At 34.5% G+C, this 24,241-nt stretch overlaps 1 protein-coding gene across 1 annotated transcript; it reads right to left on the bottom strand.

Annotated features, from left to right (window-relative positions):
- Positions 1-22,830: 22,830 nt before the first annotated feature.
- LOC111398263 lies at positions 22,831-23,569 on the bottom strand. Its single transcript, XM_023025190.1, has 2 exons — positions 23,232-23,569; positions 22,831-23,023 (listed from the first exon to the last, which is right to left on the bottom strand). The coding sequence occupies exons 1-2, from the start codon at positions 23,567-23,569 to the stop codon at positions 22,831-22,833; spliced, it is 531 nt and encodes a 176-aa protein (XP_022880958.1).
- Between the last annotated feature and the right edge of the window lie 672 nt (positions 23,570-24,241).

The raw sequence follows: 24,241 nt of genomic DNA, 5'->3' as shown, positions 1-24,241 counted from the left end.
GACCAAAATTAGAATTTTACTAAAACATGGAAAGTTCGCGAAAAGGGAGAATTTTGGCCTCGAGAAATAATCATATGACCGCATGGTTGAAACCTATGCGGTCGCGCTCTCCCTTACATAACCCTTGCTCATCAACTTATCTACTTTCCTCTGAATCTCCTTTGTCTCCTCAGGATTGCTCCAGTCAACTGGTCGAATTGGAATGACAGCTCCAGATATGAAGTCAATCTGGTACTTAATACCTCGAATGGGCAGTAAGCCACTAGATATGTCCTTCAGGAATATATCTTTGAATTCCTGCAACAAAGATTTAGTCAAACTAGTGAGGGGTGGGTTAAATTCCTCAAAATTGAGGAGTGATTCTTTATGCAACAACAAGTTTATCTTGCCAATTAATTGTTGATTTCATAACACATTCAATATCATTTAAAATTATTGATAGGCAAATATTCAGCTAAAAAGAAAGCTCGAATGAACCAATTTATGCACAAAGGCCTCAATTTCTCAAAGAGGTAAGATTTATGCTAGTACATTGTTTTTGAGGCCACGAAGAACGTGTTTTTGAGAGTGAGGTCTTTGCAATGATCTAATCTCTCACCCTTAATCTACCAACTATTCTTTTTTCAATATGATATTTTCCATTTCAACATTTGTGATTCTACATTCAGTGGTATCATTGCCATATGCCTGGTGGTATTTGTAATACTTGGTTGACGATAAGGTCTCACTACACCCTATCTATCCTTCACTTCCTGCTCTTGTTTCCACCTTATTGGAGAGGCAACCTTGGTCTTTCCAACCTGTTAAAAATATCGGTGGATTTAAAAGGTCACTATCCTAGCTTACGATGACAAACCCTTGTGGTGAATCAATTGGCGAGTCAGCTGCCTGGTAGTAGTGCAGCTTGTACTACTTCTACGATGAGCCCTCAATTCTACTCCCACCCTTACCTATATTATGGAGGTAAAAACGTACATCTCTGGTACATTAAGAACTACCTCATGGTAGCATTGTCTTTATCAACATGTTGAATATTAGGGGGCAAGTGGGCCACTGATTGATTTTAATTGGATAATTTTTCTTGATGACCTTGTATTTTTGTTTTCTTCAAGCATTTATCTCGATTGAGACACCATGATTTTTATTCTCTCCTTTTGTTAGGTTTCATCCATGTTAGTCTCATTTTCACTTATATATCTTGAATTTTATGTTCCCAACGTGTGTTTTCTCATGGTTTTGGTTAATTTCTCATTGATATTAGCAAAAAATTGACCTCAAAAAATAAAAAGTAATTTTTAAAGTCTACAGTCAGGTTTTTGCCCAAACTTTGGTTTAAGTTTTAATCTTTTTTGGAAATTTTGGGGTGTGTTTTGAATTTATATTTTGTAGAAAAGGACTTGGAGATCTCAGTGTTATTTTGACAGAAAAATGCATTTGGATTAGAGTATATTTGAAGTTTGAGAGTGTTGGCCCCTATATTTCTTTTTATCTCATGCAGCTTTGGTGGTGAAAGTTTGGATATTAAAATTTTCAATTCTTTTTTTGTGGTGCAAATGATCCTATTATATTGAAAGTCATAATAAAGTCCAATTTCCAAGATCTTGTTGAGGTTTGTTTTATGACATTTGTCAAGAAATTCATTGTATGCATTCATGGGTTTTATGCATGAAATCCATGTTGATTTTAGCAGAATTTGCACTAAAATTCTCGTATATGTTCGAGTTCTAGTCGGGCCTTTAAATCTTTAGGTAGCCGATGCTTTTAATTGTGTTTCAAACCAAGTATTTTGATTTTGTGATTTTTTTCAATGTTGCTTCTGAGATCGAGACATCTTCGTATTCAAATATATCTCGATGGTTGAGATGCAAATATGTCAAGAAATATGGACATACAATGGGGTTGTAGGCCCCGAAAATTTTATAGAATATGATAAATTGTTCTAAATGCTATATTTTATATTTTTTTGAAGGTTGAAGGATTATAGAGAAATATGTTTTAAATTCTTATTTTTTGGGTCAAATAATTAGATTTCGATAGAGAGGGTTTTAGTACATAAATATCCGGCTACTTTTGTAGCTTGAAATTAATAGAAATTTTTGAATCGAGAGAAGGTTAATTCAAGTGAGTTAGGCATAAGATATTGAAGTTTAAAGAAGTTATCATTTATTATTAATTAATCTAGTTACCTATTTGATTTTCAAATGGTTGGCCGGCGCATGTATGATTAAAAAAAGGTACAACAGTGTGTAACTTGGGCCAATTACATGGAAAATGATTGATTAAATGATATGATAGGAAATTTAAATTTGTTTACACGTTTATCTGACGCGATTTAAGGAATGATTATTGTCTGCCTCAAATAAGTGCTCCGAGTTGGGAATAAAAGAATTATGATATGTTCTGCTAAATCAGCTATGCATATATGTACACAACATAGGAGAAAAGGTTGTTTCCCTTGAAATTATTGCCTTTCTTTCAAAAACTATTTCCATCAATCAAGGTAGGAGTATGATGTGCAAGTAGTTTATCCTTTTTAATTTTATTTACTTCATGTTTATTAATATTATAATACCAAATTGATATAATATGATATATGATAATGGCCATCCAGTATAAATGATATGATATGTATGAGCTCTTACCATATTCTAACAATATGATATGACGGTATGATTATTTTGAAGCATGAATATTGACTATTCCCATATACTGACCATTTTCCCCACCTCAACAGATTAGAAATCTTGTAGATTGCTGGGCGATGAGGTGCTATCATTTTGCTTGGATTCCTTGAAAAAGCCTTCAATCCACTTTTCTTTGTCTCCCATTTTGAAAAGAAGACATCAACGTTATTCATTACTTTTGACTACTTTTGATAATGTCTCCTTGATTGAATATCACCTTTTGAATGAAATGTTATCCTTCGAGTATATTATTGAGATTGAATAATTCTTCATCATCATAATTGAAGTCTCCATCATTAACATAATTTGAATAGGTTCCTCACTTTGATAAATTAAATCATCAAAGCATTGTTGAGACATTGATATTTCACTATCAAATATTTTTTGAATTAGAGGAATTTGAGTTTGAGTCCAATTTTTTTTTGTCAGTAAAAATAACATAATGTTCATTATAGAACATCACTTGCAATCTTGAACAATCAATATTTGCTCCGAGCTTTTTCTTTGTAGCAAGAATAGATTTTGATCTGATTTTTGTAAGAATTTTTCTTACATGATTTTTGAATATGATTTCTTTTTCTTCAGGACAATAAAATTTTGATGATTTATTTGAATCTGGAATTGGAAGATTATTTGACAAAGTACTGCAGATAGTAACAATTTGTTTGACTGGAAAATGCTCTTCAGTTAAAAGAGTATCATTGAACTTTTCTTCTTCATCAATCCATTCAGGAAGAATTGTTGAGAATTTAATTTTGAGAGTTTTGATTTTGAATTCAAAAAGATGATTAATAACTCTTTTGAGAGAGCTATTAAAAAGAGAAATATTTTGTTTTTGAATCAATATATATTGAGGAAATAAATCCCCATTTGATCATTTGACGAATTTCTTAATTAATGACATTAGTGGTTAAAATACCTTTGAGGGTAAAATGAAGTTGATGATAACTTTCACAAGTCTCGAAAACATTGAAATAAAAATTATCAAATATTCTGGAAATAATATTTTTGAATGTTTGAGCACAAATAAGGTCTCTATTGATAATATTTAAATAAATATCATCAGGAAGTTGTTAAACTTTTTTCACAAGATTTCTTCTATTCCTTTTTAATAGGAATTTATTCTAAAAAGAATTTTTTTTTGAAGAATGTTGAAGAAAAAATCTTTCATCTTTCTGAGAATTTTTCTGAAATTTTTTGATTATCTTATTACTACTGTAAAAAATTTTAGTAGTAATTTTGAGACATCTTATAATACCCTTATTACTTATTTGATAATAAGCAGTAAGAATATCACTAAAATTATCTTTTTGAAACTTGAATAGTCTTGTATGAGTTTTAAACTCATAGAACTTTGGTTCAGTTCCTAAATAGGAATTTGATTGAGAAAATTTACTTTTATTCAAAGAATTCGATTCTTTGATTGAGAAAGGTCTGTATCTTGAGAGATTTTGGTCTTCAAAGGATTTTGAAGAAGATCCTGAAACGATATCTGAATAATTTTATGTATTCATACTTCTTTCCATAATATTCTTCTCAAGAGATAAGTTATACAAAATAGTTTGAATTTATTTGAATAAATAGTGTTTTGAGATAAAGATAAGACAAAATATCTTGTTATAAAGAAAATTTTTGTTTTGAGATACGTGAAACTTTGAAAAATGAAATTTTTTTTGAGGACCAGTTTTCGACAATAATTGAAGCAGTAGGGTCAAGAATTGATAATCATGGAACATTTTTGACCTCTTTTTTGATTTTTTGGACAACTAATTTGCACTCGTGACTCCATGGGTCCGGGTTCTTTTGTAGTCTTTTGAAAAGAGGAGCATAAATCAACCTTATCTTTTTGATAAAGTCGCCAACATAATTAACACAACTAAGAAATCTTTGAAGAAAAGATTTGTTTAAGATTTCATCAGGAAATTTTTCAGTAAAATCTAGACTTCTCTGAATTGGAATAATTAAACCATTTTGAATATTATGACCTAAAAATCTTATCTTTGTTTGATATAAAACAATCTTTTAAACCATTTTTCTTGATAACATGTATGAATGTATTGATATGTTTGAAATGTAACACTATACTTTCTGATAATATAAGAACATCATCAATATAAACAATAACAAAATTTGAAAAAGGATTAAAAATATCGTTCATGATTTTTTGAAATTCTGAATGAGCATTTTTGAGACCAAATGGCATAACATTTCATTCGTATTGACCAAAAAGAACATTGAATACAGTTTTGTACTTATCTTCTTCTTTATTTTGAATATGCTAGAAACCTGACTTCATATTGGATTCTGAGAAGATAACAGCTTTGAGTAATCTATTCAAAAGATCTTTCTTTTGAGGGAGCGGATAACATATCCATTGAAGAGCAGTATTGAGAGGCTTATAATTGATAACAATACGTGGAGTACCTCGTTCAATTTGAGCCTAATTATTGATGTAGAAAGCTGAGCAACTCCAAGGAGATTTGCTCGGACGAATTATACCTTTGACAAGTAAATCATTGATTTCCTTGATACAAGAGTCTAATAATTCTTTATTCATTTGAATAAGACGAGACTTTGTAGGAATATTTGATTTATGAAAATCAGAATTGTATGGAAAGAGATACCACATGTTTCTTACGATCCCAAAAAGTATTTGGAATGGTAGAACAAATCTCTTTCTCCATTTGTTTTTGAAGATTTGAAATTTTTTCTTGAATTGAAGGATTTTGTAATTGTTCTTCAATTCTTTGAAATTTAATTTCTTCTTTGAGAAATTGAATATAATTTTTCTTGAAATTAATATTATTAACAGCTTTTGAAATTGACGCTTCTTTTAAAGAATTTACATCTTTATAAGAAGAAGGATTTGTAAATTTGAAACAAATTTCTTGATTAAAAATTTTTGTAGTTAAACCTTTTGAAATAACTTGAAAAGGATAAATTTGAATAATAAAAGGAGTACCAAGAATTACTTCTTGATCTAAATCTTTTACAAGATAAAAAATATTTGAATTACAAATATGAGCTTTTGAAAGTTTATATTGAATATTGAATTTCTTACCATTAGCACCATAAAGACGCTCAGTAGTTTTTTCAAAATATTTTGTACTTCACGGATACAATTTTGATCAGCTCTAAAATCAATAAGGACTCTAGAAGCAAATTTGACTTCTTTGTTGACTAAAATAGTCATATTGCAGTACCATTTTTGAAATTGAAAACGATTAATAACATTAATCATTTCTTCTCAGATTAAATATTTGAAGGAATGAAGGATTGAATTCCTCTTCACCAAAAGAATTGGAAGAGAATGAATAAGAAGAAGTCTTTGACTTTAGCTTCTTATATTGAGTTTTGAGAAGAGAAATTTCCATTCTAACATCTTTCATTTGCCGTTCAAGAATAGAAATTTGAGATTTCACAGAACTGACTTCTGATTTTAAATCAGAACTGGAAGATTTTAAAATTTCAAAACGATTTAAAACATTTTGCTTATTGAAAGGTTCATCTTTTGATTTTGAAGGAAGAAGAGAATTAAGCTTATTCTTGAGTTGTGGATTTTCAATTTGATCAACAATCTCATAAATTGTAGATTTATTTTATTTAATCAATGGAAACATGTATGAATTATGCGGTATCGAAAAATTTTCATTGTTAAAAAAAACAAAATAAAGGAATTAAAAATTTCATTGTAATCTTGAGTAAACTACCCTCACATAGCAATTTTAAAAGAAACTTTTGGTAACGAATCAAATTTTAAAATTTGGGTCGTTACAATATGTTGTCAGATCTTTAGGTTTCACTTTATGTAGACTCATTTAGATTTTAAATTTTTTTTAAAATGAAAAATGGATTTTAAATTGTATAATTCTTTTTAAAACTTGAACGGTTAATTTAGTATGAGAATAAGTCAGGATGTGATTTTGATATTAAACTTTCATGATTCTTCGTACATAAATATTTATGTGTTTAATGCTAATTTTGAATGATGTCAATAATAATTAATAATTTAAATGAGACTTATAGGTTTTAACGATTATGTAAATCTTTTGGAAATCCTTAAACATATAATAATATGAAAGATCCTTGACACTCAACGAACACTTATCGACCACCACCGACAGCTTAGGGCATGTAACGTAGGTAAGAAAAGAAACAATTATTCAAATCTTTTGTGTAACTTTACATTTTTCTACTTGCCCCCTTATAGATTTCATGACATACACATTTTCTCTTGCTAAATTTATGCTTTTTTTTTTTTTTAGTAGAGAACTACCTTAATTGTTAGGCTTGGTATTTAATTAGTATAGATGATCCTCATGGGGATCATAAGATGGACATGGATGACATTTTTATCTAAAGGACATGAGGTACCCACACAAATTTGATGCTTGACATTTTGTGAACGATACAAGAATTGAGCAGACTGGGTCAAGCATCATCATCATAGAATGACCAACAACTCAAAATGCACATCGATCTAACCATAGAGCTATCCATTTTATTGGGAAAATTTCTTAGATACAAGCCTCCTACTTTTGATGGTGGTTCCGATCCATTAGTTGTTGGGAAATGGATTAGAGGTCTTGAGCTCATCTTCCAACACATTGCCTATACAAATAAGCAGAAGGTTCAACGCACAGAATTTATGTTTGTTGGAGCAGGAAGTCATTGATGGGAATCTATCTTACGTACTAGGATCGAATAACAATACCTTAATCTGACTTGGGGGCAGTTCAAGAATGAGGTGATGGCAAAGTACTTTCCTTAAGCTTTGAGAGACTTTAAGAAAGTAGAGTTTCTATAACTCAGACAGGGAAACATGTCACTTACTGATGATGGAAGAAGTTTGAGCAGCTCTTAAGGTATGCTCCACACTCAGTGGATATAGAAATAAAGAAGGTCAGGAGGTTCGAACATGGACTACACTTGGAGATTAGCATGATCATCATGTCTCATTGTTTCACATCATACCATGAAATATTGGAGAGAGCTCATGCTACGAAAGACTACATTTAAACTACCAATTAGAGCAAAAAGCCATATGGGAAAAGAAAGTGGAATGATCAGAAAAGGGAAATGCGTAACTGGCAAAATAAGAAACAAAGCATAGAAGTCCGTTTTGATCGAACAAGTGGGAGGATTACACCATGTCCTAAGTGTAATAAACCCCCACAAGGATGAATGCTTATTTAGGAAGAAAATATATTTTTGATGTGATAAGTCGGGACACATTGTGTTACAATATATAAAGCCTCTACAGAAAAAGGATGATGGCTAGAACAAGAACCGAAAGGGAAAGGACCCGTTTTTGCACTGAATCAGCATGAAACTGAGCAGCATCCAAATGTGATAGCAAGTATTTTAATATTATTGAATGTAGCTGCTATGTTCTTTTTGACTTCGGAGCTACACAATCTTTTATTTATATATCTTTCATTGCGAAGTCTAACACTACATGTGTGATTACATCCCCTCATGAAGAACTCTTTGTACAAAACAGATAACTGAGGAAGAAGTATTGTTTTATAGATCGGGAGAGGAAGATTTTCGTTTTCTTGAAGCAAAGTTCGATTCTCTACCTCGTCTTTTATCGGCTTTACAAGCGGATAATATGATGAGGAAGGAATCATGTTAGGAATTTTTAGTTAATATCATCGGTTTCCAACATAAAAAAAAAACTGTTAATGATATTAACATTGTGCGAGACTTTGCAGACCTATTTTTAGAAGATCTACCAAGCATTCCACCAAAAAAAAGCGGAGTTTACAGTCGACTTGGTCTCCTGCACAGATCCAATTTCTATGGCCCCATACAGATTGGAATCAAAAGAACTTCAAGAATAGAATTATAGTTGGAGGAGTTGCTGGAAAAAGGTTTCATTCAATCGAGTGTATAATCTTCGGGTCTTCCAATACTTTTTGTGTAGAAGAAGGATGGAAGTATGATGATGTGTATTGACTATCTAGAATTGAACCATTTGACTATCAAAAATAGAAGATTTGTTCGATTAGTTAAGAGGTGTGAAGGTGTTATCTAAGATCGACTCTAGGTTAGGATAACCAGCTGACAATACCAAAAACAGCTTTTAGGACTTGTGATGGACATTATGAGTTCATTATCATGCCTTTTGGTTTGACTAATGCCCCAATAATATTTATGGGCCTAATAAACCGAGTATTCATTAGAACTTATACTAGTTCATCATAATATTTATTAATGACATACTTGTGTAATCCAAAGATACAAAGCAGCACATGGAACAACTTTGAAAGTGCTTGAAACGTTGAGGAAAGAGAAATTATATGCCAAATTCAAAAAGTGTGAATTTTGGTTTGATCGTGTAGGTTTCCTTGGTTACGTGGTTTCCACCCAATGAATTGAAGTATAGTTAAATTGGAACCAGTAAGAAATTGGCCTAGACCGAACACTATGGGTGAAGTTCGTAGTTTTTTGGGATTGGCTGGTTATTACGTGAGATTTATTAAGGGTTTCTCAAAAATAGTGTTGCCAATGACTCAGTTGACTAGAAAGGGTGTGAAGTTTCAGTGGATAAAAAAATTTGAAAAGTATTTTCAAGAACTTAAGCAAAGACACTATCAGCTCCTTAGTGATAGTGCCTAAAGTTTCTAATTGATTTGTCATTTGCAGCGACGTCTAGGTAGGATTTGGGTTATTTTGATGCAACTTGAAAATGTGATTGCTTATGCTTCAAGAGAATTGACGGAGTACAAGCAAAACTATTTAACGCATGACTTGGAGCTAGTAGCGAGCTAACATGCCTTAAAGATTTGTCGTCATTATCTTTATAGTGAGAAGTGTGAACTCTATATAGACCATAAGAGTCTCAAATACTTGTTCACACAGAATGAGCTGAATATGAGACAGGGGAGATGGGTGAAGTTAATGAAAGATTATGATTGTACAATTCTTTACTAGCTGGGTAAGGCTAACGTAGTTGCAAATGCCTTAAGAAGGAAGACAGGATTGCAATTAGCAATTTTATATATGGTACAAGAGCATTTGATAAAGGACATTGAGAAACTAAGATGGGAAGTCATCAGACTGCTGACTCGAACTTTAGGGAGGGTAGAAGCGTTAATAATTCGACCTGATATCAAGAGATCAAATCGAGGAAGCGAATAATGAACCATTTCTACAAAAGATTAGGTGGATATTAGTACAAACAAACAGTTGGGATTTGATATATCTGTTGAAGCACTAACTTTTAAAGGAAGATTTTGTACCAAAGGATGAAAGTATAAGAAATGAGATATTGGAAGAGGCTCACTCCACTCCTATGTTACACATCTAGGCAGTACGAAAATGTATTGAGATCTTCGATATATATTTTGGTGGAGAAATATGAAAAGAGGAACATCAAAGATCATCAGGACTATTGAAATCGTTAGATATTCTAGAATGAAAACGAGAATCTATAGTGATGAACTTCATAGTAGGTTTTTGGAAATCAGTAAGAGGAAACAATGCTATTTGTGTAGTGGTTAATATTTTGGCAAAGTCAGCCCATTTTCTACCAATTAAAACAAATTTTAATATGAAACATATTTCGCAATTGTACATTAGAGAGATAATTAGATTGCATGGAGTTCTAGTCACCATTGTTTCCAATACATACCTAAGGTCCACACCAAAATTTTGGAGAAGTGTGTAAGGAAGCCATGGGGATAAAACAAAAGTTTAGTATTGTTTATCATTTGCAGATGGATGAAGAATCAGAACGAATCATTCCAACTATTAAAGATGTTGAGGGCATGTGCTTTGGATCTTAGCGGTAGTTGGGAGACACATTTACCTAGCTCTTTATGGTAGGAATTGTATATCCCCTATCTATTAGGACGAGGTTGGAGAGAACATAATTTTGGATCTTGAAATCGTTGAATGAATAACTAAGTGGTTGACAAGATTAGAGCCAGAATAGAGACAGCACACGATCGACAGAAAAGTTATGCTGATGGTAGAAGAAAGGATTTGGAATTTCAAGTGGGTGACAAAGTTTTTCCAAAGGTAATATCAATGAAAAGTGTATTGAGTTGGTAAGAAGGGAAAGTTAAGACCATGGTTTATTGGAAATTTCGAAATTCTTGAAAGGATTGGTATTGTAGCTTACCAACTTGCTTTACACTTGAGCTCAAAACAGTGCATAATGTGTTTCATGTTTCGATGCTCAGAAAAATATATTCATTACCTCAATCATGTGGTAAATTATAAAATCTTGGAGTACAAAAAGATTTCTCGTACAATGAAGCTCTGGTGTTGGATAAAAAATGCGTCAATTCGAAAATAGAGAAGTCCCACTGTAAAGGTTGAATGACGAAACCATGGACTTGACGAATCAACTTGAGAAAATGAGTAGGAGCTTAAAGCAAAGTATGAACTCTTCGATTAGTCAAGGTAATTTTTGAAGACAAAAATATATTAAGGAAAGGATCTTGTAAAGCCCCGAGAATTTTCTAAAATAGGTTTAATTGTTCTGAATGCTATATTTTATACTTTTTGAAAGTTAAACGACCATATATAAATATGTTCCAATTTCTTTTTCTTTTTTGGGGGGGGGGGGGTTTCAAATAACTAGATTTCAATATAAAGGGATAAAGTATAAAAATATTGGGCTCTTTTTGTAACATGTAATTAATTAGAAATCTATAAATTGAGAAAAGGTTAATTCGAACAAGTTATGCCCAAGATAAGCTCAAAGAAGTTATTGTTTATTATATATTAATTTTGTTGCCAATTTGATTTTCAAATGGTTGGCCGGCACGTGTATGATTAAAAAAAAAGAAAAAGAACAAGTATAACAGTGAGTAACATGGGCCAATTACATGCAAAATGCTTACCTATATGATATGATAGGAAATTTTAGATTTGTTTATACATATCTCACATCGAAAACAGAGAGGTCATGATGCGAACCCTGTTGCTGCATTGACTACGAAACCTATAACTAGATTGTTCCAAAAACCCCAGAAAAGCCAAATAAAAGGTTTGGAGATTGAACCTTAGATTACTGAACCAAAAAGCCCAACAAGAACGTTGCTTGAAGGACCCCTTGATTACACAATCTAAGACCGCACTCGATTTACAGAATGCTACAAGAATAGTTTTGATAAGTTCAATGTGTTCAATTAAGAACAAGGAATTGAAAGCAAAATTGCCTTTCCTATTAAATCTCAAATAATGTCTTATAAAAAAAAATAATGAAGAATTGAACTTCTATTTATACTAGATCCTAGAATAGAAGTCGAAAAGGAATAAAATTCTAATAATCTAGTAGAATCTGAAAAATATTCGTCCAATATCTCTAGAATTTGAATAAAAATAGAACTCTAATAAAATATGGAAAAAACGAGAAAAAGGAAAATTTTTGCCTGATTTAATCCCATGCGACCGCATAGTGTAAACCTATGCGGTCGCATAGTTCAATTGAACTATGTCCGCATAGTCCCTGCCTCTATGCATGCGGTCGCATGCCTATTATAGCTATGCGACTGCATAGCTATCACTTTTGCCCCCGACTTCGTCCGCATGTATTGAGTTAATCCACTTTGATTCGGCTCTCGACCGGAATATGAAAGTTGTCCCATTTTTCATCCCGAACATTGTCCCATCAATGGTTTCTTAAACGAGCAATCCCATCGCTTATTTCACTTGCTTTGATCTCGATCACGTCATCTGTCTGCCTTCGTTAATCAACGGGTTTCAACTCGAACTTGCCGTCTTCAAACTTGATTCTTGGATCACATCATCCTCTCCCTCTTCAAAAGGATTCGTCCTCGAATCTGCACCTACATCAAAAAAGGAAAGATCAACAACACTAAATGTAGCTAATAATACTCACCTGGCAAGTCCACTTTGTAGATATTATCATTGATCTTCTCAGTGACTTGGAAAGGACCATCTCCCCGTGATTGTAATTTGACCTTTCGTTGCTCCGGAAAACGTTCCTTCCTGAAATGCACCCATACCCAATCTTCGGGGTCAAATGTCACATGCTTCCGTCCTTAAACGCCTTTGATGTGATGAGCTTGCTCTTCTCTTCAATTTGCGTACGGATTTTCTCATGAAGTGCTTTCACCATCTCAGCTTTCCTCTTACCATCGATGCTATCTCGTTCATTCACAGACAAAGGAAATAAATCTAATGGAGTTAGTGGATTAAATCCATACACAATTTCAAACGGTGAATAAGAAGTAGTCGAATGTACAACACGATTATAAGCAAACTCAATAAACGGCAAGCAATCTTCCCAATTGTTTAAGTTTTTATTAATCATTGTTCGAAGCAATTGTGTCATGGTCCTATTTACTACTTTAGTTTGACCATCTGTTTATGGATGACAAGTTGTAGAAAATAACAATTTAGTTCCTAACTTATTCCACAAAACATGCTAGAAATGACTCAAAAATTTAACATCTCGGTCCGACACAATACTCTTAGGGACTCCATGCAAATGTACTATCTTCCTAAAGAATAAATCAGCAATGTTAGTGGCATCATCAGTTTTGTGACATGGTATGAAGTATGCCATTTTACTAAACCTATTAACCACTACAAAGATAGAATCTCGACCTTTCTTTGTCCTAGGTAACCCCAACACGAAATCCGTAGAAATATCTTGGCACGGGTAAAGGTGTATACAAGCTATGGGGCAAAACTTTTGATTTAGTTTGTTTACAAGTTATGCACTTCTCACAAATCCGTTCTACGTCACTACGCATTTTAGGCCAATAAAAGTATTCCCCTAATATGTCTAAAGTCTTTTGAATCCCAAAATGACCCATTAGACCCCCATTGTGTGCTTCCCTTACCAATAATTCAAGCACTGAATAATTTGTGCAAAACCTATCTTCCCTAAACAAAGATCCTTCATGTCTATAAAATTTATCAACAGCCATTTTATTACATGAATTATAAATGTTTGAGAAATCAATGTCATTTTCATACATGCTCTTAATATACTCAAAACCAAGTAATTTCGTACTTAAAGAGTTAAGAAACGCGTACCTTCGTGACAATGCATCTGCAACTACATTTTCGTTACCTTGCTTATACCTGATAATGTATGGAAACGTCTCTATGAACTCCATCCATTTTGCATGTCACTTGTTCAACTTACTTTGACCCCGTAAGTGCTTTAGGGACTCATGATCGGTGTGTATCACGAATTCCTTAGGCCACAAGTAATGCTGCCAAGTCTCCACAAGAGAATACAGCTCCTTGTCATATTTTGGGTAGTTCAGTGCAGCTCCACTCAACTTCTCACTAAAGTAAGCAATGGTCTCCTTTCCTGCAATAACACTGCTCCAATACCTATCTCTGATGCATCACACTCAATCGTAATATTGTTGATGGCTCCGCAATCCACGCACATTCTCCAAGATCCATTTTTATTTGGCACAAGCAATACTGGTACAGCACATAGACTCATGCTCTCCCTTACATGACCCTTGCTCATCAACTCCTCTATTTGCCGCTGAAGTTCCTTTGTCTTCTCGGGATTGCTTTGGTAAGCTAGTTGATTTGGAATAACATCTTCAGGTATGAAGTTAATCTGGTGTTCAATGCCTCGAATGGGTGGTAACCCACTAGGCATGTCCTCTGGAAATATGTTTTCGAATTTCTACAACAAAGACTTAACCAAATTAGGGAGGGGTGGGTTAGTCTCCTCAAAATTGAGGAGTGTTTCTTTGTACAACAATAAAATCATTTCTTTCTTCTCAACCACTGCTCTCTTCAAATCACTCATTTTTGTAAAGAAATTCGATCGTGACTTCTCTTTTTTCTCGGAAGACTCTCTTTCTTTTCTTTCTTGTGGCTCCTCTCTCTTTTTCTCTCTAACTGCCACCTCACAATTTTCTCTTGTACTCAAAACCTCACCGTTTTCTCTCTTTTTCTCTAGCTCTTTTATTCTCCTCCCTTCCTCATTCTTTAACTTAACTTGATCCTTATATACCTGCACCGGAGTTAATGGCACAAGTATAATGGTCTTTCCATCCTTAACAAAACTGTAGGGATTCTTGTACCCATCATGTTTAGCCTTTCTATCATACTGCCAAGGTCTCCATAACAAGATATGTCCTGCCTGCATTGGTACTACATCGCACACTACCTCATTCCGGTAACTTCCAATTGAGAGATTGATAAACACCCTTCGATTAACCCTAACTTCTCTACTTTCATTTAACCATTGCAACTTATATGGCCTAAGGTATCTCAACAATGTTAAGTTCAATTTCTCTACAAGTGCTATGCTAGCAACATTTGTACAACCCATTATCAATAATGACACTAGATACCGTATCGTTGACATAGCATCGAGTATGGAATATGTTCTCCCATTGCAACTCTGAATCATCCGCCTTGACATGAGTAGTAAGAGCTCGTCTTGCAACCAAAAGATCACCAACAACACCCTCAATCTTCTCTTCTTCACTAATCTCCTCCAATGCCGGCATGTCATCATACTCACTTTCACTTTCACTCACCATCTCTCCACTGTCTAGCAACATCATTGCCCTTTGGTTTGGACACTGAGAAGCAATGTGCCCCCGATCCCAAACATCTAAATCACTTGATGTCTTGACTCCTTGATGGCTGTGACTCCAATTTTTGGTGTTGTTTGCTAGCTCCTTCATCTTTTCCCTTCTGCCATTCATTTCTACCTTTAGGTACAACCCCATTTTCTTTGTTGTTGTCCCACCTCGGTTTCCAAGATGAATTAGAACCCGAAGCACCCATTTGTGGCCTAGCTGTCCCCTTCCTCTTCAATTGCCTCTCTACCTTCATGGCTAAATGCAACATATCTTCTAATTCCACATAATGTTGCAATTCCACTACATTAGCAATTTCTCGATTTAGCCCATTCAAGAATCGTGCCATGATAGCTTCCCGATCCTCAACCACATTTGCCCTAATCATAAGAATCTCCATCTTCTTGTGGTAATCTTCCACACTCTTCCACCCTTGGTACAAACTTTGCAATTTTTTATGGACCTCCCTATAGTAGTGACTAGGAACAAACTGCTTTCTCATCAATGCCTTCAATTCTTCCCAAGAGCTAATCAGTCTACCTCGACACCTACATTGTGAAGTAACTACTTGATCCCACCAAGTTATTGCATAGTTTATAAATTCTAAAATCGCCAACTTCACCTTCTTTTTCTCGATGTTTATAACATTCAAAGATAAACTCTAGCTTTCTTTCCCACTCCAAATATGCTTCTAGATCACTTCTCCCTTTAAACTGTGGAATGGTCATCTCTATCTTTCCCAAATTTCCATCCATCTTGTCTCCATGATTATTCCTACCCTTTCTTTCAAACCTATCGCCTCTATTCCTGTTCCGTCCCCAATCCATGTCATTAGGCTCAAACTCATTCATATCACTATCAAACTCCTCACGCCTTACTCTCCTAGGTTCTCGTCCACCCAGTCCCCTAGCATTTGACACCTCCACTGGTTGTCCCCTACTAAGGTTAGCCATCGATGTATCCAACCTAGTTATCCAAGCTTCCTGCTTAATCATCCAAGTGTCCTGTTGATCCAACATATCCCTCACAACTCCAAATGCACTCTCAAACCGCTGCATCAAATCATCCGTTGCACTGTTATGATTGTTGTGTCGGCTTGACAAATATTGACAATAAATTCGGTCAAACATTTCTTTGGATTGACTCAATATTCACATAACGAAAGCTCTACAATTGTCACTATTTATTACCACATGTGTGCAAATAATTCGACTAAATATTAACTATTATTTGGGCCAATCAATACCCATATAAATTACGTACACACATTCCTAATATTCCAAATAAATCTATTTACACGAGAAGTTTCATAACATGTTCCTTCAATTAATTTATTTCGAAAAATTAGCAATCCGAAGAAACTTTAATAACCAGATTTGAATTTGATTGCCCTTTCTTATCTCTTATTTTTATTTCTTCTTTCTTTTGTTTGTAAAACAAAAGAAAATAAATAAATAAATAAAAGATAGAAACGAACCAAAAAACAAGCGCTGCAACACTAAGCCTCTGCTACAGCACTAGAACGTTGTTTGGGTAATCGATTGTGCTACCCGAATCTTGTAAACATAGCATCATAATGCCTCATGCAACACCAAATGTTGTGTTACAAAGTTGCGACAATGCTGTAAGTCAGAAAAATTTTCCCAAAATCCAAATTTTTTTAAATTTAGGACTTGAAATTTTTAGAAAAAATTGCAGTAGAGGCCGCAAACCTTTTAAACATTAGCAGACTTTTCCTAAACCTTTAATTTATTGCAACTGTCACCCCAAACCTTTTGAAACGTTGCAGCAGAGGCCCTTTTGGATGGAAAACATCCAATTTACCGTTAGTTGACCAAAAAATTAAGTTTGACCACATTGTTAATATTTTTATGAAGGGCAAAATAGTAACCTTTTATTTACTAAATTAAAATGAGTTAAAAATTAAATTAGAAAAAGCAAAAAAGAAAAACAAAAAAAATTGAAGTTGTCAATCATCATCTTCCCCAAGGCCATCGGCCACCACCATGGCCGGATCTCTCTCTCCTTTCTTTTCCCTCCCTTTCTTAGCAACAAATGGGCCGCAGGGAAAATGGAGTTCGTAGCTGAGATTTAAGGCTAATTTTTTGCCTCCATCAGTCGACTTCGATGATATTTCAAACACTGTCATGTCATTTTTTTTCCAATGGGTGGTTCAGCTGAGGCAAGCTCCTCAGCTGTGCATTATTAGAGCGTCCCAACTTCGGATTTGCTATCAAGAACCAGTAGTCACAGCCTAGATCTGAGGCTCTCCTTACAGTCTTTTCAAGATCAAATTATGCTCCACCACCACCAAAACGAACAGCCTCATCGGTATCAAATCCTCAGCCACCACACTGAACGAGCCCATATTCAAGCACAAGCACCAGTCCGCCACTTCCACTAGGGTTTGATGACAACACCGATTGGTCTGAACACTATCAGCAGCCTAGTTGGAATACAGTGGTGACGCCTCAAGCGGGAGCAACGGAGAAGCAGGATTCTTATTCAATTTGTCGCCTGCCCAGCTATTAGGCCAAAACCAGTTTTTTTTCTCAGAGGGGGTTCCTACAGTCCAATAATTCACAGTCCCCGATTTTGGTTTGGGTAGGGTTGGGTAGGTTGGGGAAGGGATGGGAGGAAGGAGAAGATAAAAGTTTTCCCTTTTTTTTTTCTTTTAGGTTTTTCAATCTAATCTAAAAATTGTCCCTCAGAAAATGAACCATGCAATCGCATGGTTCAAATGGTTGAGGTCGCATAGAACAACTACTTTCAGCCTTCAAGTTCTTTGAAGCTATGCGACCGCATAGTTATACCGCTTTTTCTGTAGGATAGCTTTCAATATTTTGGTTATAATTTTCTCTTTCAATTAGAAAGTTAACGAAAAGGGTTACAATTTTCCTAGAGATAGAAGTTTTAAATTTCGCAAGTTTTTTATGCCAATAATGGGTCTAAAACAAAGGTTAGAAATTTGGAGCGTAACTTTTTCGCCTAAAAGTTGATATGTGATAATGCTTCTACTATATTTCATCTCTTTAACTTCTTTTTTCATCTGATTGACCCCTAACACTCTTGAATCTTCATTCCGCTGCCTGTCACATCTATGGATTATTTCCAACTTGATCGCTGAACTTTTACTTGCTTCCATTTTGGTCCTTTTTTGCTCTTTTCTCCCAACTTTCACGATTTCCATCCAATTGTAACCAAAATCAAAATATAAGGATAATAAGTACATTTAGGTATCAACTAATCACAAAAGTGCAAATATTAATGGATGAAAAATCGACATTTCATGTCTTATCAAATTTCACTACACTAGCTTTTGCCATCCTCAAGTAAAATTCAAATCGACTTTAACAAAGATAGTAAATTGCAATCCTATCAACATAGAACAATCAAACTCTTCAAAACATATAACACATCATAAATAGGCAATTACACCACTTGTAATCAATTAGCAAGTATTCTCATATCAGGATAGAGTAAACTAAACATGTAGACTCTCACAGGATATAAACACTCAATTCTCATGTGTTTAAAGGGTAAGTGTTTCGCTCAAGTTCATTCCAATGAACATAATCTACCATATGGTTGCATATCTTCTCATTCTCCACCAATTAGATCGCATGCATTACACAAATCATAAGGTCTTCTTGACGGGTTGTAATGTGGCCTCGAGTCTAGGTGGGAAATATTTGGGCTTATAACTCAAAAAGCCATTGAAACTAGTAGAGCAAAAATGAATTAACTAAAGCTCAAATGTATATATAAAACATGTAAACCAATCTCTCCACTTAACAGTTTTTTTTGCATCTATTTCACATAAACCAACCCTTTCTTTTGATGTTAGGAAGAATCATGAATATAACTTCATCACTTCTTTTCTTTTTCTTTTTCATCATTTTTTTTCCATTTTTCTTCTTATCTTTTTTTTTCCTCTCAAAATATCACCAATAATGAAACTTATGAATTGTAATTGAGAACATGTGTCATTCCACCGTCATAATCCTACCAAAATTTTAGACACCTCCACACTTATTTCTTTCACACTCCCATATGTACCAAAATGAAGAACAATATTCCACTAGCTCTACGGCTTGGGTAAAAACTAAAGGAAAAATTAAGTATCGAGTAGGCTATTTGGTTAAGGTGGCTAACTTATGCAACAAAGATGGCCTTAATCATGTTCATGCATGTATGTATCAATTTGGTTTCGAAGAGAATCAAGAGTAGTTCTAGAAGAGTAAATTCATGGAAGAAAATCACTCATAAAAAAAATAGTGAGACTGGTATGGATGTGCCAATCTGAAGCCTCAAAATCTAGCTGGCTTTTTATTTACAAAATTTAGTTACTACCATCCTCAAAGAAAATAACTAAACTAATTAAACTCTAATTTGGAAGATCATTTATTCAATAATATTATGAGTCCGCCAAATTCCAATTGAATCTAGTATATAGCACATGCAACCAAAAATCATTTAAAACCACAACTTTTCCTTAATTTTTCGAATGATTTTCTCAAAAAGTGCTTTGAAGCAACAACATGACCTAAATTTAAAATATAAAAACAACCTAAATTTTCTCCCCACGCTTAAAACTTACATTGTCCTCAATATAAAGTGAAATGCAAAGAAGAGAACAAAATTATCTTAATATATGAATGCAAAAAAAAAAAAACAAAAAAAAACAAAAAACAAAAAACAAAAAACAAAAAACAAAAATAAAAATAAAAAGTAAAGGAATTGTTTTTGGCTAGACTTATTGCTTTCTTCCTTTATCATCATAAATTGGATCTTCGAGTTTCAACGCTGTCACGTCTTCCACCTAGAAACCTTCATAGAAAGGCTTGAGCCTATGGCCATTCACATCTGCACCATGAGGAAAAATATTAGTAACAACAAATGACCCAATCCAACGATATTGCAGTTTACCTAGAAATAGCTGAAGATGCGATTGGTATAGGAGGATTTTCTGACCAACTTCAAATTCTTTCCTAGAAATCATCTTGTCATGGAATGTCTTTGTCTTTTCCTTATAAATTCGTGCACTCTCATAAGCATCATTGCGATTCTCCTCCAACTCTTGAAGTTGCAGCTTCATGTGTTTTCCACTCTCATCCATCGTCATGTTGAAGTTCTTGACAGCCAAATAAGCTTTATGTTCAAGCTCTACTAGAAGGTGGCATGGTTTTCCAAATACTAACCGGTAAGGTGACATACCAATAGGCATTTTATATGTAGTCCTGTATGCCCATAAAGCGTCACCTAATCGCAAATTCCAATCTTTTCTGCTTGGACAGCCCGTTCTTTTAAGGATAGACTTGATTTCTCGATTTGATACTTTCGCTTTTCCACTAGTTTATGGGTGATATTTAGTTGACACCTTGTGGGTTAGATGATATTTTCTTAGCAAACCTTCCACAATTTGATTACAAAAATAAGTGCCACAATCACTGATGAGAGCTTTTGGAATCCCAAACCTGGAAAATATGTTATTCTTGATAAAATCCGTGACAACTCTAGAATCATCAGTTTTGGTGGCCTTAGCTTCCACCCATTTCGACACATAATCCATAGCAAGCAAAATAAAAACAAAACCGAAAGGTACATGATATGGCCCCATGGAATCAATGTCCCAAACATAAAAAATTTCACAAAAAAGTATGGGTGATTTTTGCATTTCATTTCTCTGGGATATGTTATTTGTCTTTTGACAATTCTCACCTGACTAACAGAAGACATATGCATATTAAAATAAGGATGGCCAGTAAAAATCGCATTCCAACACTTTTCTTACTGTCCTCTTTGGTCCAAAGTGTCCTCCATAGGCATAAGAATGACAGAAGGTGAGGATAGGGGTAATTTCATTTTCCGGAATACATCTTCATTACACTTGATCTGCACAATGCTTCCACAGGTATGGATCATCCCATACATAATATTCCACGTCCTTCTTTATCTTGTCCTTTCGAGCCCTAGAGAAATGATGAGGAAGTGTGTTAGTAGCCAAAAAATTTACAATGTCTGCATACCAAGGTAGTGTCATGCTTGTAGAGAACAATTGTTCATCAGGAAAGGTTTCGTGCAATTGGAGTTCGTCATCCACATGACCTAGATGACTCAAATGATCTGCAACACTATTCTCCATTCCTCTTTTGTCCTTGATCTCCAAGTTGAATTCACTCAAGAGAAGTATCCATCGTATTAATCTTGATTTTGCCTCCTTTGTTATCAAATAACGCAGAGCTGTGTAATCAGAATAAACAATGAAATTAGTACTAAGTAAATATGGACGAAATTTTTCTATCGCAAAAATAAGAGCTAAGAGTTCTTTTTTAGTCGTGGAGTAATTTCTCTGGGCATCATTTAGAGTCCTAGAAGCATAGTAGATGGCATGTGAAGTATTTCCAATTCTTTGACCCAAAATTGCGCCTACTGCAAAGTTGTTTGCGTCATACATTATCTTAAAGGGAAAGTTCTAGTAAGGAGGTTGGATAATTGGTGCAAACGTCAGCATGTCCTTCAGTGTATCAAGTGCCTTTTTGCAATCCTCATCAAACTCAAAAGCCACGCCCTTTTGTAACAATTTGCATAGGGGCAATGCTATCTTGGAGAAGCCCTTAATAAACCTGCGATAGAAACCTGTATATCCAAGGAAAGAGCAGACTTCCCTCACACTAACAAGGTAAGGTAGAGATTGAATAATTTCAATTTTGGCTTTATCTACCTCAATACCTTTAGATGAAATGACATGCGCTAGAACTATACCTTGTTCAACTATAAATGACATTTTTCAGAATTTAGTACAAGATTGGTTTCTATGCATCTTTTAAGGACTAGTGCAAGGTTATGTAAACAGTTATCAAATGAGTCTCCATGGATTGTAAAGTCATCCATAAAGACTTCTATAATATGCTCAATATAATCTGAAAATATACTAGCCATATACCATTGAAAAGTGGCCGGAGCACAAAGGCCAAAGGACACACGACAGTATGCAAATGTTCCAAATGGGCATGTGAAGATTGTCTTTTCTTGATCCTTCAGGGCAATTGAAATCTGGAAATGACTTGAATAGCCATGATGAAAGCAATAGTAAGAATGATCAGCTAATCTTTCAAGCATTTGATCAATAAAAGGTAAAGAAAAGTCATCTTTATGGGTTACAACATTTAATTTCCTATAATTTATACAAACCCGCCACCCATTTTGAACACAGGTGGTAACCAATTCATTGTTCTGATTCTTTACCTCAGTTATCTTGGTTTTCTTAAGAACCACATGACGGGACTGACCCAACTGCTGTCAGAGATAGGATAAATTACTCCAACGTCCAAAAGCTTGAAAATCTCTTGCTTTATTACGTCTATCATGGGTGGGTTCAATCTCCTTTGAGATTGGTGGGTAGATCTTACTCCTTCTTCAAGCAGAATGTGGTGCATACAGGTTGATGGACTGATTCTTTTGATGTCTGTAATTGTCCATCCAATAGCTGTGTGATATTTCTTGAGAACCTGCATTAGTTTTTCTTCTTGCGTTGCATTCAGTTCGTTTCAGATTGTCACGGGCAATGTGTTTCTATCTCCAAGTAATACATATTAGAGGTGATTGGGAAGAGATTTCAAATCTGGAGTAGGAGCCTGTAAAACAGAAAGGAGGGGTTTTTCATTAGAATTTGGTAATGAATTATTACATGTTTGTTGTAACTTTGGAAGACTGTTCAATGCTGCAACAGTTTCTTTCAATTCAGGACTCCAAGTCAATTCCCCACTCTCCTTTTCAACATGATTACTAATAATAACGTCCAATTCATCATTTCAATTAAGTTCAAAAACATCATGGGCTAAGTAATCAATCAAATCAATAGAGTAAACAACATTATCTTTACTAGAAAATTTCATGGCATCATGGATATTGAATTTAATTATTTCACCATCAATTCCATGGTCAGTGTGCCACTGTGTACATTTATTTTCGTTTTGGATTTTTTAAGAATGACCCTCCTAACAAGATGGGACTAGCTTGATCACTATTTTCCATGTCAAGCACATAAAAATCAGCAGGAAAAACCAATTCATTAACCTTTACAAGGACATGCTCAATCACTCCCCTATGATAGGCATTTGATCTATCAGCTAATTGAATGACTACACTAGTTTTAACTAAGGGCCCCAATTTCAAAGAAGTATACATGGAATATGGCATGATATTTATAGAAGCTCCTAAGTCTAGCATAGCCTTTTCAAACTTAGTGTCACCTATCGTGCAAGGGATAGTGAACATACTTGGATCCTTGCATTTTGCAGGGAGTTTCCTTTTGAATAGTTGCAGAGACATTCTCCTCAACTTTCACTTTCTTACAGCCTTTGAGTTTTTGCTTTCTTTTAAGTGCACACAATTCTTTAAAAATTTAGTATAGCGAGGTACTTGTTTAATAGCATCTAACAATGGAATATTTACCTTTCATTTAAGGAAAGTTTCATAAAGTTCGCTATTTGGTTCATCTTTCCTAGATTATGCTAAAGCCTGAGGGAAATGGGGGTACTGGTTTATACTCAGAAAGGGGTGGAAACTTACTTTTTGGTGTATCATCACCGTTGGCAGTATCTTTGTCTGTGATTACATCTTCCTTCTTTCCTTGTTCTGATGATGTGGGGACTGCCTTCACTAGTGCTTCAACCTTTTTGCCACTCCTTAACACAATTACACTTGCATATTCCCTTGGGTTCACAACTGTTTGAGAAGGTAGTTTTCTCGAGTTTTGGGATCCCAGCTAGTTAATTGTAGTTGTCATTTGACCCTTCTGATTCTCTAAACTTTGAATGCAAGGGTCTTCTGTTGGAATTGTGAAGTTTTAGTGGCAAGAGATTTAACAATATCTTCTAAAGATATACTAGAGTTAGAAGTTTGGCCCTGTCGTTGTCTAGGAAGATATGGCTACTTGTTTTGCTCGAACTTTGGGCGATTTTGTTGCATAGGTCGGTTCACTTGTTGATTTCCGTAGCTAAG

Source organism: Olea europaea, chromosome 8 (genome assembly GCF_002742605.1).
Source record: "Olea europaea var. sylvestris chromosome 8, O_europaea_v1, whole genome shotgun sequence".
Lineage (NCBI taxonomy): Eukaryota > Viridiplantae > Streptophyta > Magnoliopsida > Lamiales > Oleaceae > Olea > Olea europaea.
This window is presented reverse-complemented; position numbering and strand designations above follow the sequence as displayed.